The 15,187-nt window shown below is 43.5% G+C and overlaps 2 protein-coding genes across 2 annotated transcripts in view; both read right to left on the reverse strand.

The window, feature by feature from the left end:
- Positions 1-3,119, reverse strand: part of LOC102836861 (zinc finger protein 350-like) — a 9,693-nt gene extending 6,574 nt beyond the window's left edge. Inside the window, exon 1 of the mRNA XM_006868338.1 lies at positions 2,189-3,119. Within this exon, the coding sequence (XP_006868400.1) occupies positions 2,189-3,119 (931 nt within the window). The remainder of the gene's footprint in view (positions 1-2,188) is intronic.
- Positions 3,120-3,709: 590 nt separating this feature from the next.
- The window catches only part of LOC102837236 (zinc finger protein 350-like), a 41,441-nt gene continuing 29,963 nt past the window's right edge, over positions 3,710-15,187 (reverse strand). Inside the window, exons 6-8 of the mRNA XM_006868339.1 lie at positions 4,951-5,077; positions 4,749-4,890; positions 3,710-3,746 (exon numbers count right to left, since the gene is read on the reverse strand). Coding sequence (XP_006868401.1) covers positions 3,710-3,746; positions 4,749-4,890; positions 4,951-5,077 — 306 coding nt within the window. The remainder of the gene's footprint in view (positions 3,747-4,748; positions 4,891-4,950; positions 5,078-15,187) is intronic.

The raw sequence follows: 15,187 nt of genomic DNA on the forward strand, positions 1-15,187 counted from the left end.
CCTTCTCTAAGAACATTACAGACCCTCTGCCTAGGTTAGCTGTAACTGCCTTCTCTAAGAACATTACAGACCCTCTGCCTAGGTTAGCTGTAACTTCCTTCTCTGAGAACATTACAGACCCAACTCCTAAGTTAGCTGTAACTGCCTTCTCTGAGAACATTACAGACCCGCCTCCTAGGTTAGCTGTAACTTCCTTCTCTGAGACCATTATAGACCCGCCTCCTAAGTTAGCTGTAACTTCCTTCTCTGAGACCATTATAGACCCTCCTCCTAGGTTAGCTGTAACTGCCTTCTCTGAGAATGGGAAACTCTGGCTACTGTTATCTGAATTGATTTACTTAGCTCTTCGATCCTATTATATATTCAAAGTAGTTTCAGAATCGCTGTTCCATGCCTCAAGCAAGTTTCTGGGCCACAATTCCATTCTGTAAACGACCTTCAAATGACTCATCCACTTCCATGTCAAAACATTCTTAAGGTTACTTCACTCACTCACTTTTCAAATCAATTTACTAGGTTTTTTTTCTGTGTGCTTGGAAATATAAAATGATGCAAAAGACTGCTCTTCAATATAACTTTCTGCAATGATAGGCATAATGGGCATTTCTCTCAGTGTATATATATATATATATATATATATATATATATATACACACACATATACATATATATATATATATACACACATATACATATATATATATACACATATACACATATATATGATGAACTATAAAGTCTTGCTTATTGTCTGTGCTAAATTGGTAGTCACCAGTCACATGTGGGTACCGAACACTTTGGCCAGTGTCATCAGAAAGTGATTTTTTTTATCTTAAAATTTTTAAAGAGTCACAAGAACTATCAAGATATTTATAATCTACCCACTGAGGTAAGAGATGGGCAGATAAAACACAAAACAAAATAAACACACACACAACTTTGCTTCCTATGATGTTTAAGTACCATTAAAAGGAGTGCTGATCCCAGGAGCCCACTGGTGGGATAAACAGTGGAACTGCTTTCATCAAAAGGTTGGAGGTTTGAGTCCCGGTGTGGCGCTGTGGGCTAATGCGTCAGACTGCAAAGTTGTTTGAACGGCAAGGTCAGTGGTTGAAGCTAACCAGTTGCTCCTTGGAAACCCTATACAGGGTCACTATGGGTCGGAATCGACTCAATGGCACTCAACAACAACAGATACCTCAAACAAAATGTGTTTAACAAAGTACTTCAAAAAATTAGCCACTGAAAACCTTTGGAGCACAGTTCTAACATGACATACATGAGATCACCATTAACTGGAATCAATCTGATGGCAACTGGTTTTTCCAGAAGAAATTATGGTGTGGCACTGTAGGATAAGTACAGGACTGCAAACCCAGTATGAATCACAAGGCCGGAGGTTCAAACTCACCAGCTGCTCCTTGGAAACCCTATACTGTGGGTTGCTATGAGTTGGAATCAGCCCAATGGCACTTAACAACAGCAATGACTCCTAAAGGGGGTCCTGGTTTGGTGCTGCTGCAAGATAAGCACTGAACTGCTAACCACAGGGTCAGTAGTTCAAACCTACCAGCTGCTCCTCAGAAACCCTATACACAATTGTTATGAGTTGGAACCGAGTCGACAGCACTTAACAACAACTCCTAAAAATATAAGTAAACCATTGATAGCAATTACTCTATGTCTGTTTCATCTCATGTGGATTGGTCACTCTTTGACTAGATTAGCTGGAGACTAACGTTTTCTGGAACATACAGTAAGACATAATTGATCACTGCAGGTGCTACCACATTCACTGGGTTAATGAAGTTTCTGTCCTGTACAAAATCTCTGTTACTTCCTAAGAGTTCACATCTGCCAACAGGCTGTCCCACAAAGACAATACTTTTATTTGTTAGCAGTTCACTGTTGCTTAAGGAAGACTGGGATGCCACAGAAGGAATCTGCACGGTCACTGCATTAACAGAGTTTCTGTCCTGTATGAGGTCGCTGGTATTTGAGGAGCTGTGCCTCACCTTGCCAGGATCTACACGTTTCTCTCCTGTGTGCATCAATTTATGGTTAAAACGATCAAGCATGGAGGCAAACTTCTTCCCACACACATTGCAGACATAAGGTCTCTTTCTTGCATGGATTCGTTCATGTAAATTTAGTTGTTTCTTTCGATGGAAGACTTTCCCACACTCACTGCATTGAAAATCTCTCTCTGTTTTATGAGTTCTCTGATGCATATCGAGGCATGACGTCTTAAGGACTTTGTCACAGTCGGTATCTTCATAGGACAACTGTCTGTGAATTCGCTGATGGGCAATAAGACTTAACTCGCGGCTGAAGCATTTTCCACACTCACTGCATGCACAGGGCTTCTCTCCCGTGTGCGTTTTCTGGTGCATATTAAGCCCTGCTTTTGTGATAAACAATTTCCCACATTTCCGGCATTCATAAGGTTTTTCTCCCGTGTGAGCTTTCTGGTGGTTAGCTAGCATGTGCTTCCGGGAGAAGGCTTTCCCACACAGACCACAGCGATGGGGTTTTTCTACTTTATGAATTTTCTGATGCATGTTGAGCTTGGATTTCATGGCAAACTCTTTGCCATATTCTGTGCTTTTATAAGGTTTATCTACAGTGTGCGCTTTCTGATGCTCCGTGAGCAAGTACTTTTTGGAGAAAGCTTTCCCACACAGACTGCATCGATGGGGTTTCTCTCCTGTGTGTAGCATCTGATGGTTCATGAGCACAGACTTCCAGAAGAAGGCTTTCCCACATTCACTACACACATGCGCTTTCTCTGCCTTGAGACTTTCCTGGTGCTTCGTAAGTCGGGACTTTGTGTTGTTGAAGTTCTGACAATCAGGAGATTTAAATTCAGTAGGAAACTGCTCAGAGTTAGCATGGGGAAAGAGTTCCTCATTTCTATTAAACTGGACAGCGTTCTTTATTTCACATCGTCTTCTCTGATTGATTAATGTTAAAATTGATTTCACCGTTTTTCCACGTAAGTCAAAAGTACTATGATTTTGTCTTTTAGCAAAATGACTTTTGTCTCGATGAACACTATCTTCAGTTCCATTGTCATCATGCCATTGTCCCATAATATTTACTCTGCTTTGCTCTGGCATGTCCATTGGCAGATGATCACTAACTTTCTGGATGTCTAGAAAAGAAGAGAACAATAAATCCTTCCGTCATCTTAATTTGGAAAAGGATATTTTTAGAAAGTGCTTTCATGTGAGGTTGCTCTGTACTGACAAGCCTATACAAATATCTCCACATTTAATGTTCTTGGCACACTGGTAAAAACACAGTAAGTAATTCCAAAGAAAAAAGCACTGAGTGGAGAAAAAAAGGTTAAATAATACATAAAGAGATACATATTTGGGTGTTTCTAAATATTCAGAGATTATAAAATACATGCTAATGATTTTGAGCAGCAGACAATAGGGTAGGAGGGCAATTTGATGCAAATTTGGAAATGATAGATTCAGTCCCTAAATCCGTATTTAATAACAACTATGTTCCGAGTACAGAGTCTTGGTGTGGCGCTGTGGGTTAATGCAACAGACTGCAAAGCCATTTGAACTGCCAGGTCGGCGGTTCAAGCTCACCAGCTGCTCCTCGGAAATCCTATACAGGGTTGCTATGGGTAGGGTCTGACTCGATGGCACTTAACAACAACAACACTGTGCCAGGTTCAGGGGTAGTGCTGAGGCTACACAAGCATGCCGTACGCTTTTAGAGCCTGCATTCTTGTTTGGGGAAAAAAAAATGTAGGGGAAAAGAAAGGGATTCTATGGGATTTACTATTAATGTTACTCAAACAATATGGTCTCTGAGAGATATTGTCTCTGAGGGATAACTATAGACACTTGTACTTTCTTGAGTAGCTGGGTGCAGGCCCCTGAGTAAACTCACCCTGGGGACTCTTTTTCCTCTGAAAGTCTAACTGTTAATGAGTGTTTGGGACTGACAGAATGATTGAGGAGGGGAAGTTGTCTTCTAAGTCAAAAATACGCAGAGCTCTTTCATAGAAAGCAGAAGAAGCTAAAGAAACACATAAAGGTACCATGAAGAACAAGACTGCAGGAGGCAAGCAGTGTCTACGGTGGCTTAGATGCAAGGAAAGGAAATCAGTATTATCCAACAAGGGAGGGCATGACTATACTCAGTAATCTGTTATGAACTCAAGAGTTTTCACTGAGAGGTAGAATTTCAAAACACGGGAGGTTGAAAATGTTAAGGAGAAGGGAAGTATTTGAGAATCATAGGAAACATTAAACTATACAAAGAAAAATACCAAGGTATACAGGAGGGCTTCAAAACCTACATGGAAAAATTGCATTACCTTTAATTCTTCCACAAAACTTTTTGAAGCTCTCTTGTAGATCAAAAAAAAAAAAAAAAAGATCTGATCTCAGGATAGACAAAAGGGTATATTTTTCTCCAAACTCAACAAAGAAACAGGAATTCCACCCAAGAGAGGGATACATAAAGTTACAGCCACCCTTCACAGCTCTGCCACCTTCTCTGACTAGGAGGTGACCTCCACAGCCTCCCCCCACGTAGTTTCCCTTTGCTTACCTGAAAAAAAATGACTATGAATTCTTTCTTCTAAACTGTATGGTGGTTCCCCCTGCTCCAATCTGGAGAGCACCTCTGGTTTGCTAACTGGACACCCTGTTCAAGGGAAATCACAGAATCTTAAGACACACTGAATTGGGTACGGGTGTAGGAGGACTGCAGGATGTTACCTTTCACAAAGCAGCGTCCACATGTGCACAACAAAGAGCTTTCTCTCTGGAGTCGGGAGACTATCCCGACTTATCGGGACCAGAGATTCCATAGAGGAACCTCCACGTGAGAAGCCCACGGGCACGCCACAGGTTCCAGCAGCTGAGAAAAGGGAAGGCCAGTGACAGAGCATCCTGAGAGACACAGGGGAGCTGTCCTCACCCACGGACACCAGGTGGCTGTAGTTCTCCAACATCACGTCCCGGTACAGGGCCTTCTGAGCAGGGGCCAGGAGCTGCCACTCCTCCCAGGTGAACTCCACAGCCACGTCATTGAAGGCCAGTGGTACCTGTTAACAACAGGGTCCTGTTAGTGATCTTCTAATGATGTAAATGAAACATCCAAGAAGTTGTTCTCTTTATTTCCTCTACATAGATTGTATCTAAAAACCTAATTTTTAAAAAAATTACCTCATGAAAAAGCAAAAGCGTAACAAAATATCCTGTAGTTATGTATCCAATACCCACCCACCCATTCATCCAATACTCATCCATTCATCCAATACCATCCATTCATCCAATACTCATCCATTCATCCAATGAGATGTCTCTGGAATGTAGAACAGTTAGAACCTCCTGGTGACTGGTGATCCAGGAACGTCTCACGCTTGTACACACACACACACACGTGTACACACGCATGCACACACGCACACACACGTACACAGGAATGGAAAAATTCCTCTCTCTCACTCTCTGCCTCTTGTGTTTTCTTCCTTCTGCCTCTTCCTGCTTCTTTCAGTCTGCTCAACTTCTGTGAGGTTGGCTGCATATGTATGAAGGGACTTCCAAAGGCACGTGGAAAAACTATACTCTTTTTATTTTTTTAGGTAAGTTTTTATTGTGAACTGAGGGATTAGTTTACATGGAAGAACATCGGCTTTATACCATTGCTTCATTGCAATGATTACAATCTTCTCCATGTATCATCATTCAACAGTATTTGCTTCTATTCCCTCTGGTTTGTATTTGTTTTGGTGTGTGTGGTAGGGATATACACAAAAACACTCAGGAATATATAATCATTTAAACCACCACAGGGCACATGCTGCAAGCCTGCTTCCTGGCCGCCAGCACACAGCCTTTCTCTTTCCATGAGTCTCGGGTCCTCAGCTGCTCCCTCTCTCCATGTCCTCATCTCTGCCTCCATCTCTCCTGTTGCGGCTTCTCTGGATAGGATCCCGCATTCCGCTCGTGCTCTTCTCCCTTGATGGTCCCAGGGTCCTCTGTTCCTGGACTATAAGATTAACTACTTCCCCATTTTTGTTACAAAACTTCTACCTTTACAGTTGTGACAGTTGCAATTAGGAATGGTAAAAATTACTATTGAATCATATGAATCTTATTCCTATCTCTTCTCATCAAACTTGTTCCATTATCTTTTAATTCCACTTTTCCACAAACTCTTTGAGGCCCCTTTGTCTATACAGAACTCCATGTCAATATAAAAGCTTGGCCCCTCCCTGCTGGGACACAAACCAACCAATCCCCTCCTGGTAGGTCACAGACTCTTCATCTGCATTGTAGGCAAGACTGGGTAAGCTCTTCTCAGCCCCCCTCAGAGCAGACCCCTCACCTCATTACACAGATCAATCCCTGCAGAACATGCTACAGCTCCGGACCAGACAAAAATTACGAAAACGAACTGTTGACAGTTTGCCCAGAAAATGTCAGTCAACTCGGACAAAAGTAATAAACCCTCTGGAGTAGACAACTAGGGCAGAGGTAACAAACCTTTACAGTAACAAAAACTGGGACAAAAGTAACAACCCCTCTGGAGTGGAAAACAAGGGCAGAGGTTTGGAGGGGAATCTCTCAAGCTGTTTTTCCAATGAACCAAGGTAAAAGGCCACACTGTTGTTGTTTTATTTTTTTCCACATTGTTTTTGTTGGTGGTGGTAAGTGCCACTGAGTCGATTCCAATTCATAAAGACCCTGTATAGGATTTTGGAAGAGCAGATAGTGAGTTTGAACTGATGACTTTGCAGTTAAAAAGGAACTCAATTTACCACAGTCAGGTAAGTCCTATGAAATACTGAAAATCCCTCAAGAAACTGGTCTTCTTTCTCCTTAAATCACTGCATGTTGCTGCTTGGCGCTGTGGTGTTGGTTCCGGCTCACAGTGACCCGCCTGGCTCTGCGCCATCCTCACAATCACTGTTACACTTGAGCCCACAGCTCCTGCCACTGTGTCGGTCCATCTCCTTGGGGTGGGGGGGTGTCTTCCTCTTTTTCGCTGACCCTCTACTTTATCAATCATGATGTCCTTTTCCAGGGACTGGTCTCTCCTGATAACATGTCCAGAGGATGAGAGACATAGTCTGGTCATGCTGGCTTCCAAGGAGCATTCTGTTTGCATGTCTTCTGAGACAGACTTGTTTGTTCTTCTGGCAATCCCCAGCGGTACTTTTAATAGTCTTCTCCCATACATTGCATTGACTCTCCTATGTCCTTGCACATGCGTCTATGAGTCCCCAAACTGACATCTTTGCTCTTGAACACTTTGAAGAGATGCTGTGCAGCAGATCTGCCTCATGCTCTCTACACTTTTCATTTCTCCACTGCTGCTGCCATCACTGTTGGATGGTGGATCCAAGTAAATGAAGTCGTTGACAACTTCAACCTTTTCTCTATTTACATAGATGTTCTTTATTGGTCCAGTGGTGAGGATTTTTGTTTTCTTTACATTGAGATGCAACCCACACTGAAGCTGTGGTCTTTGGTTCTTCATCAGTAATTATTCTAAGTCCTCTTCGCTTCCAGCAGGCAAGGTTGTATCATGTGCATTATCAGAGGTTGTGAATGAGTCTTCCTCCAAGTCTGACGCCATGTTCTTCTTCTTATAATCCAGTTTCTCAGATTATTTGCTCAGCATACAGACTGAATAAATACGGTGAAATGATACAACCCTGGTGCACACACCTTTGCTGATTTTTAAACCATTTAGTATCCCCTTGTTCTGTTCTAACAACTGCCTCTTGGTCTATGTACAGGTTCCACATGAACACAATTAAGTGTTCTGGAATATTCATTCTCCTCAATGGTTTCCATAGTTTGTCATGATCCAAACGCACTCAGTTCTTTCGTTCTGTGATTTTCTGGGTATACATCCACCAAGTGGAGGCAACCCCACTCCAGCCAGAAAGTCTTCTACCTGAAGGCTGTAAGTTCTCTCACTGCATGGGTCAGCACCCCAGTGTCGCTGCCTTACTCAGTGGGCTGGGGAACCCTCCACACGGCCTTCTGAAGCAGCTCTTCTGCCACCACTGTGCCTTCTCTGATGTGACAACTCTTCTGTCTAATGGGTCGAGGAGGTTTTCAGCACAGACATCTGGAGTCCTTAGAACCCACTCCACTCCTGGTTCTTCTTTCTTGGGGCCTGTGAGGTTCCGTACTCTGCTCTGGAATTCCCTAGTATGGTAGGAAAACGAACCAATCCCCTCAGTAGGGTTTCAAACACCTTATTTCCATGGTCCGGCCTCCACAAGGGTCTCATGCATTACTAGCAGGCTGTCACAAACGCTTCATTTGCATAGTCCCACCCAATTCTTTAATGGAAGTTACAAGACTAAGCAAGGCTAAAAGTCATTGCTCACCCGAATCCTGATCCTGCTTAGCCTGATGTCCAAGTCCCAGTCAAAAGTGCTCTTCTTTCTAGCTCCTGCATCCCCAATTACAGACTTTTCAGATTAACGACACTGGTATTTTACAAGCCTGTATTTGAACTGTAAGGTCGGTGGTTCAAGCTCACCAGCTGCTTCTTGGAAACCCTATACAGGGTTGCTATGGGTCAGAAGCGACTTGACAGCACCACTTAACAACAACCAACCTATTAGGGAACAAAGAAAGCCCAAAATAAAGCAAAAGTCACCTGTGTCGTCTTCATTTTCTTCTGTTTTCAGGAAACAGCCAGCAACTGGGAAGCTCCTCTGCGTTTGGATCTACTGGATCAGCTCTTGTCTCAGAAACCTCAGTCTCTGATGAAAGGACAACACCCAAATCCCTCCTCCCTTCAGTCTTGCTGCTGAGAAGTCATGGCCTGTAGGCTGAAGGGAGAATTCAGTGTGAGGGGCGTACTCCCTCCAGGTAGACACGACGTCACTGATGTTAACCCAACACTGCGGACTGTCCCATTAGCTGCTGAGTCAGAACATTCTACACACCTGCACAGTGAAATGAACACACACACATAAGATCCAGAATCTAGGTGAAGGATGCTCTTTCTAAAAGTGGTACTTGGACAATCAGATATACCTGTGAGGAAAAAACAAAAACAGGTCGATCCCCACTTCATAACACACACAAAAATCAATATGGGGCTCAACTGTGGCGCTCAATGGAAAAGGGCCCTTGAGTAAAGCTTTAAGATGACATTAGGACGTGGGGACATTTTAAACAGGCCATAACTTCACAGCCACGAATACTCCACTGGGAAGGAGCTCTGGGAGTGTAGTGGCTATGAATCAGGCTGCTAATCTCATGGTCAGCAGTTCGAAACTACCAGCTGTTCCGCAGGAGAAGGATAAGGCTTTCTACTCCTGTAAAGATTTACAGCCTCGGAAACCCTGTGCAGGGTCGCTATGGGTCGGAACTGACTGCATGGCACTTAACAACAACATGGCAAACTTATGCTCCAAAGGCTGGAAGTGCTTCCTATAAAGACCAAGATGGCAACTGGCTTTGGAGGTGAGCTTTGGCTCTAAGTGGTGCTGAAGTGTTTTACTGATTTGTGTACGCAGTGCTCGCATCTACTGTCACTTAATAATTGAGGTATACTGTTTTTTAAAGTTACTTTTGTAAAAATTAACAAAGAATGAATGCAACATGTGAACATCAGTATCCACAACTCTGAGACCAGAAGAACTATATGAATGCCAGCTACCACTACCAACTGCTCTGAAAGGGATCACACTAGAGCAGGGGTGGGGAACCCTTTTCTGTCAACATTTATAACATCAATCACAGGCCATACAAAATGATCAACTTAAAAACTAGCCTGCTATACAGATGGTGCTGGCAGAACTGGAAAGTGAGATGAAAAGACTGAATCAAGACCTTCCCCTCACACCTTACACAATAACCAACTCAACATGGATTAAAGACCTAAATGTGAACCCCAGAATTACAAAGGCCATCAATGAAAAAATAGGGACAAATGTGAGGGCACTAATTCAGGGAATACACAGACTACCAAACATTTTGAAAACCACACAAACAAAAGTAGACAAAATAGATGAGTGGGACATATTAAAAATTAAAAACTTATGTGCATCAAAAGACTTCACCAGAAGAGTAAAAAGGGAACCCACAGAATGGGAAAAAATATTTTACAATGACACATCAGACAAGGGACTCATTTATAAAATATACAGGAAACTACAACACCTCTACAAGAAAAAGACAAATAACCCAATTACAAAATGGGCACAGGACATGAACAGACACTTCACTAAGGAAGAGATCCGGGCAGCCAACAAACATATGAAGAAATGTTCACGATCACTAACCATTAAAGAGATGCAAATCAAAACAACAATGAGATATCATCTCACACCAACAATAACAGCAAAGATCAAAAAAATAGAGGAAAATAAATGCTGGTGGGATGCGGAGAGACTGGGACCCTTCTACATTGCTGGTGGGACTGCAAAATGGTCCAACCTCTCTGGAAAGCAAAATGGCGTTTCCTCAGAAGGTTGACAATAGAAATACCTTATGATCCAGCAATTCCTCTACTTGGTATTTACCCACAAGAAATACGAGTCATAACACGAGTAGATATATGCACACCAGTGTTCATAGCAAAACTATTTACAATAGCAAAAAAGATGGAGACAGCCAAAGTGCCCACCACTTGAAGAATGGATAGACAATCTGTGGTCCATACACACAATGGAATATTATGCTACCTTGAAGAATAACAAGGAAGCTGCAAGCTACCGCATAACATGGATGAAGCTTGAGGACATTATGTTGAGTGAAATTAGTCACAAAAGGAGAAATACTGCATAGGACCACTACTGTAAAAGACTAAGAAAAAGAACCCATACTAAAAGGGGGTGCATTCTTTGCTGGTTTCTGGCATGTAGGGGGTGGGATGAGGGGAGGGAGGGGAAGGTGGAGCACAGGGTAGGGAATAGACACAGGATAGTTTGGGTGCTGGGGAAGGGTGTAATACACAAGAAGGGGGAGGGGAATGGAAGAACAATGTGGATGGGAAAACAATTAGGCAGGTTTGCACGGGCTAAGTGGAAAAGAGGTAAATAATGATGTAGGCACAACCAACAACACGGCTCTGGGATACAGGGATTGACACATGGTTGGAATGGGAGAAAGGGGAGAAATAATGCTAAGATGCTTGGCTGCCTTTTGAATCTTGGTTTCCCTTGCATACCATTATAAAATAGACACTGGAGAGGGAGAGAAAGGAATAGCCAGAAATATCACCATAGAAAGCTTTTAAGTCTGTTTTCTGCTTATAACTGATTGGAATACCTAAAATGGGGCCACAATGTGTCCAGTGAAGGAGGCTTCTTGCGGAGCCTCTGCATTACATAAGACCATAGGTGGAATCCTAAACCCCATGCAGAATCTTCAGAGGTAGGAAATTTCCACTTGAAAGGGCAGGCAGACCAGCCTGGAGTGGCTAGAAGAACAGAAGATACTTCGTGAAAGAAAAACCGACAGGAAAAATATAAAACAATACAGGCAGACCGACTGATTACTACAAGAACAAGCAAGTTGCTCGGCTAGGAGACATCAAGGCAAGTGGTCGGGTCCCCTCAGAGTAAACCCCCTTCCAAGACTAAGACTCAATGGGAATACACCCTCTGATTGGTGACTACATTCATCACCGATTAGGGGAAGTGAAGGAAAAACAGCAATGAAGCTGCTGTTGGGCCCCAGATGGCCCTATTCAGTAGGAGACCCCAAAAAGATTACCAGGACTCGAGTTCGATGCAACAGCAAGAGGTTTATTTGCCAACGCGCTGGGGTCCACCTTCACTCTTAAAAGCAGGAGACAAAGGCGACCCCCCTTTACAGTACAAGCCAGTTTTTATAAGGTTTTAGGGGCATAATTGTGCAGTACCATAGATACAGTTTCTGCTTGGTTAACAATTGGCAAAGTATGAGAAGTTACAGTTTAATTGGTCAGTACTGGTGATCTTTGTTCTTAGGCTAGGGCAAAGGAAAACATCTGGCATTTGGCCTTGGGTCCTGTCTATTCTTTATCTAGTTCTGCTGTTGCTAGGGGTGAAAGGATATTCTAAGGCAGCATGAGCTGATTTAGCACGTTTCTGGAACAGGAGGACGTGTTCAGGCTAATGTACAGAATGGAGATTGACCTTGTCTCTGGAGGGAACTAAAAACTGAGGCCTAGTCTGGTTACGAATCGGGCTGCGAACCTTAAGGTCAGCGGTTCGAAACTACCAGCTGCTCCGCGGGAGAAAGATGAGGCTTTCTACTCCCGTAAAGATTTACACCCTCGGAAACCCTATACAGGGTCGCTATGGGTCGGAACCGACTCGATGGCACATAACAACAACAACAACCTAGCTTCAATGACTGGATGATCAGAGCTCAACTAGAAGAGGAAAAAAAGAATAATCTGATACAATTTGATGCATTTGACCTACATCTATGGATGCACTAGCTCAAAAGAGGGAATAAATTTTACAGCAAGGATCATTCCCACCCCCTCCATACATAGAGTAGACAGGGATGGGCAACTTGGACATTGGCTACCCAAAGTGGTGGGGGCTACAAAGGCAAGACGTGACTGGCTTACAAGCTTTCAAGAGGGAGCCTAGATCCAGAAGGTAGACTCTCTACTGAGTAGTATCCAATCTGTCTAGGCAGGGCTGATGAAAGGAAATGTGGATGGGTCTCTTGTGATACAATAGTAATTGTTATCAGGACTGATTGTGAGGGTTGGAAATGTAAAAGTAGACGTTTTGTAGCAAGGAGGGGAGCTATTAACTTTGCAGTCTAGGAGCAGAGGTCCCTGGGACCATCAATGGAGAAGAGCGGAGTGCAGGACACTACCCAGAGAAACAGTGACACCAGAGATGGAGGCAGAGATGATGATGTGGAGAGATGGAGCAGCTGGGGACTTTAGACCCAGAGAATAAGCTTCTGGTTGTTAAAGCCATCCATTTGTGGCACTAGAGAACTAAAGACATAAATGGAGAAAAGACTGAAGCTGTGAATGATTTCATTTTACTTGGATTCATAACCAACACCCATGGAAGCAGCAGTCAAGAAATCATATGAAATATTGCACTGGGCTAATCTGATGCAAAAGATCTCTTGAAAGTCGAATACTTTTTTAAAGATGTCACGTTGAAAACTAAGGTGTATCTGACCCAAGCCAGGGTATTTTCAGTGAACTCTTATCCATGTGAAAGCTGGACAGTGACGGGAAGATGAAGAAGAATCAATGCATTTGAAATACGGTTGTGGTTGTTGTTGTTGTTAAGTGCCTTCGAGTCGGTTCCGACCCATAGCGACCCTGTACAGGGTTTCCGAGGGTGTATATCCTTACGGGAGTAGAAAGCCTCATCTTTCTCCCGCGGAGCGGCTGGTAGTTTTGAACCGCTGACCTTAAGGTTCGCAGCCCGATTCGTAACCACTACGCTACCAGAGCTCATCTTAAGTACTTTGGGCATATATAAGGAAGGACCTGGTGTGGCTCTGCAGGAGAATGTGCTAAGGTTCAAATCACCAGCCGCTCCTCGGAACCCTATACAGCCTCACTATGAGTTGGAACCGATTCGATGGCATTTAACAACAAAATAAGGTAGGACTAGTGTCTGGAAGAGGACATGATGCTTGGTAAAGCAGAGAGTCAGGGAAAAGGAGGACGGCAAAGTGAATTGACATAGTGGCTGCAACAGCGAGCTCAAATACAGCAACCATTGTAAGGCTAACACAGTATTGGGCAGTGTTTCAGTCTACTGTACATCGGGTCATTGTGAGTCGGAATCCATTCCACGGCAGTTAACAATTTGGCACCCAAGAGACTGGTTTATATTAGTTTGACCTTTAAACTTTATTCCTCTGACCCAGTCATTCGGAGCCAACCAATCATCAGGAAACCAACACCTCCATTTGTTAAGTACCGTGGAGTCGGTTCCGACCCATATTGACCCTGCACAGGGTTTCTGAATAGTAGCCAGCAAATTATCTTTCACCGTTTTTATAAACTCCCTCAAAGTGAAGACTTTCTTTAAACCACTTTACTTCACTTTCTTTAAAACATTTTCCACCGCCCCGCAACAAGCTTCGTGCCACTGGCTGATAATCCACTTCAACTAACTTTAAAGAACTCTGCACTTGTTTGTACACCCCCTAACCCTAACGCACCGGACTATCACCTCTTTGCCCCAACCACCTCCATCTCACTCTACAACGTCCCTACGCTTCCCTCGCCCTGTATCAAGCGCAAAACACACACCTGTTTTTTCTCTGGAAGTACGCGTTTCCAATCATTAAATAGCTTCACCTCAGCACTGGCCCCAGAATGCTCGTCCGCCTACGGCGACTGCCCAGGGTCTAAATACTTGAAAGAGCGCGAAAAACGGGATTTCGTCATTGCTTTAGGAGGTGTTATGTCTGCGCCCAGCATGTCATTTGTCTCTCTATAAGCAGCCATATTTGAAAACTGCCGTACAGAAGGCTAAGTGACCGTTTCTTTGGGCCTGAAGCCAGGACGACCTGAAAGCCGACAAAATTCATGAAAACGGTCCATTTTCCTGGTTCCTCTACCCTTGCGGAAAATGAGTAGGTTTGGGGAGGCTCAAACTTCACAAGGAAATCATGTTGTTAAATATCATCGGGTCGATTCCGACTCGTAGCGACCCCGTAAAGGGTTTCTTAGGAGTCGCTGGTGGGTTTGAACCGCCAACCCTGCGGTTCAAACCGACCTTGTGGTTCAGTGCTTATCCTACAGCGCCACCTCAGGACTCCAAGGAGTCACATGCGAGATTAAATTGCTTTCAGCGAGATGAACAGAGATGTAATGTGGTTGCTCACGTTAACAGTTTTGTGTTTTTAAAAAAGTTTGGAAACATACAAGTGGGAGTTTCTATGTCTGTACAGCGGACATTCCCCTCCTGGGTATGGAAAAAAGACCAACAAAAAAGATGGAAATAGAAAAGACTGAGCGGATTCGAGGAGGGGGGATGGTTCTCCACATAGGATTCTACAATTTCTGAGAACGTTCAACAATGAAATCAGTACGAAAGAAATAGTGAAAATACATACGGTGACTGTTGCAGACCATGTAAGACTAGTCAGAGGTTCGAGGCCCTCTAGGGCTGAGTGTAACAAATGAGGCCACTGGCAGTTAATGGAAAATTGCTTTCATCTTAATATTCAGGTATATATATTAAATTAAT

Source organism: Chrysochloris asiatica, unplaced genomic scaffold (genome assembly GCF_000296735.1).
Source record: "Chrysochloris asiatica unplaced genomic scaffold, ChrAsi1.0 scaffold00116, whole genome shotgun sequence".
NCBI classification, from domain to species: domain Eukaryota; kingdom Metazoa; phylum Chordata; class Mammalia; order Afrosoricida; family Chrysochloridae; genus Chrysochloris; species Chrysochloris asiatica.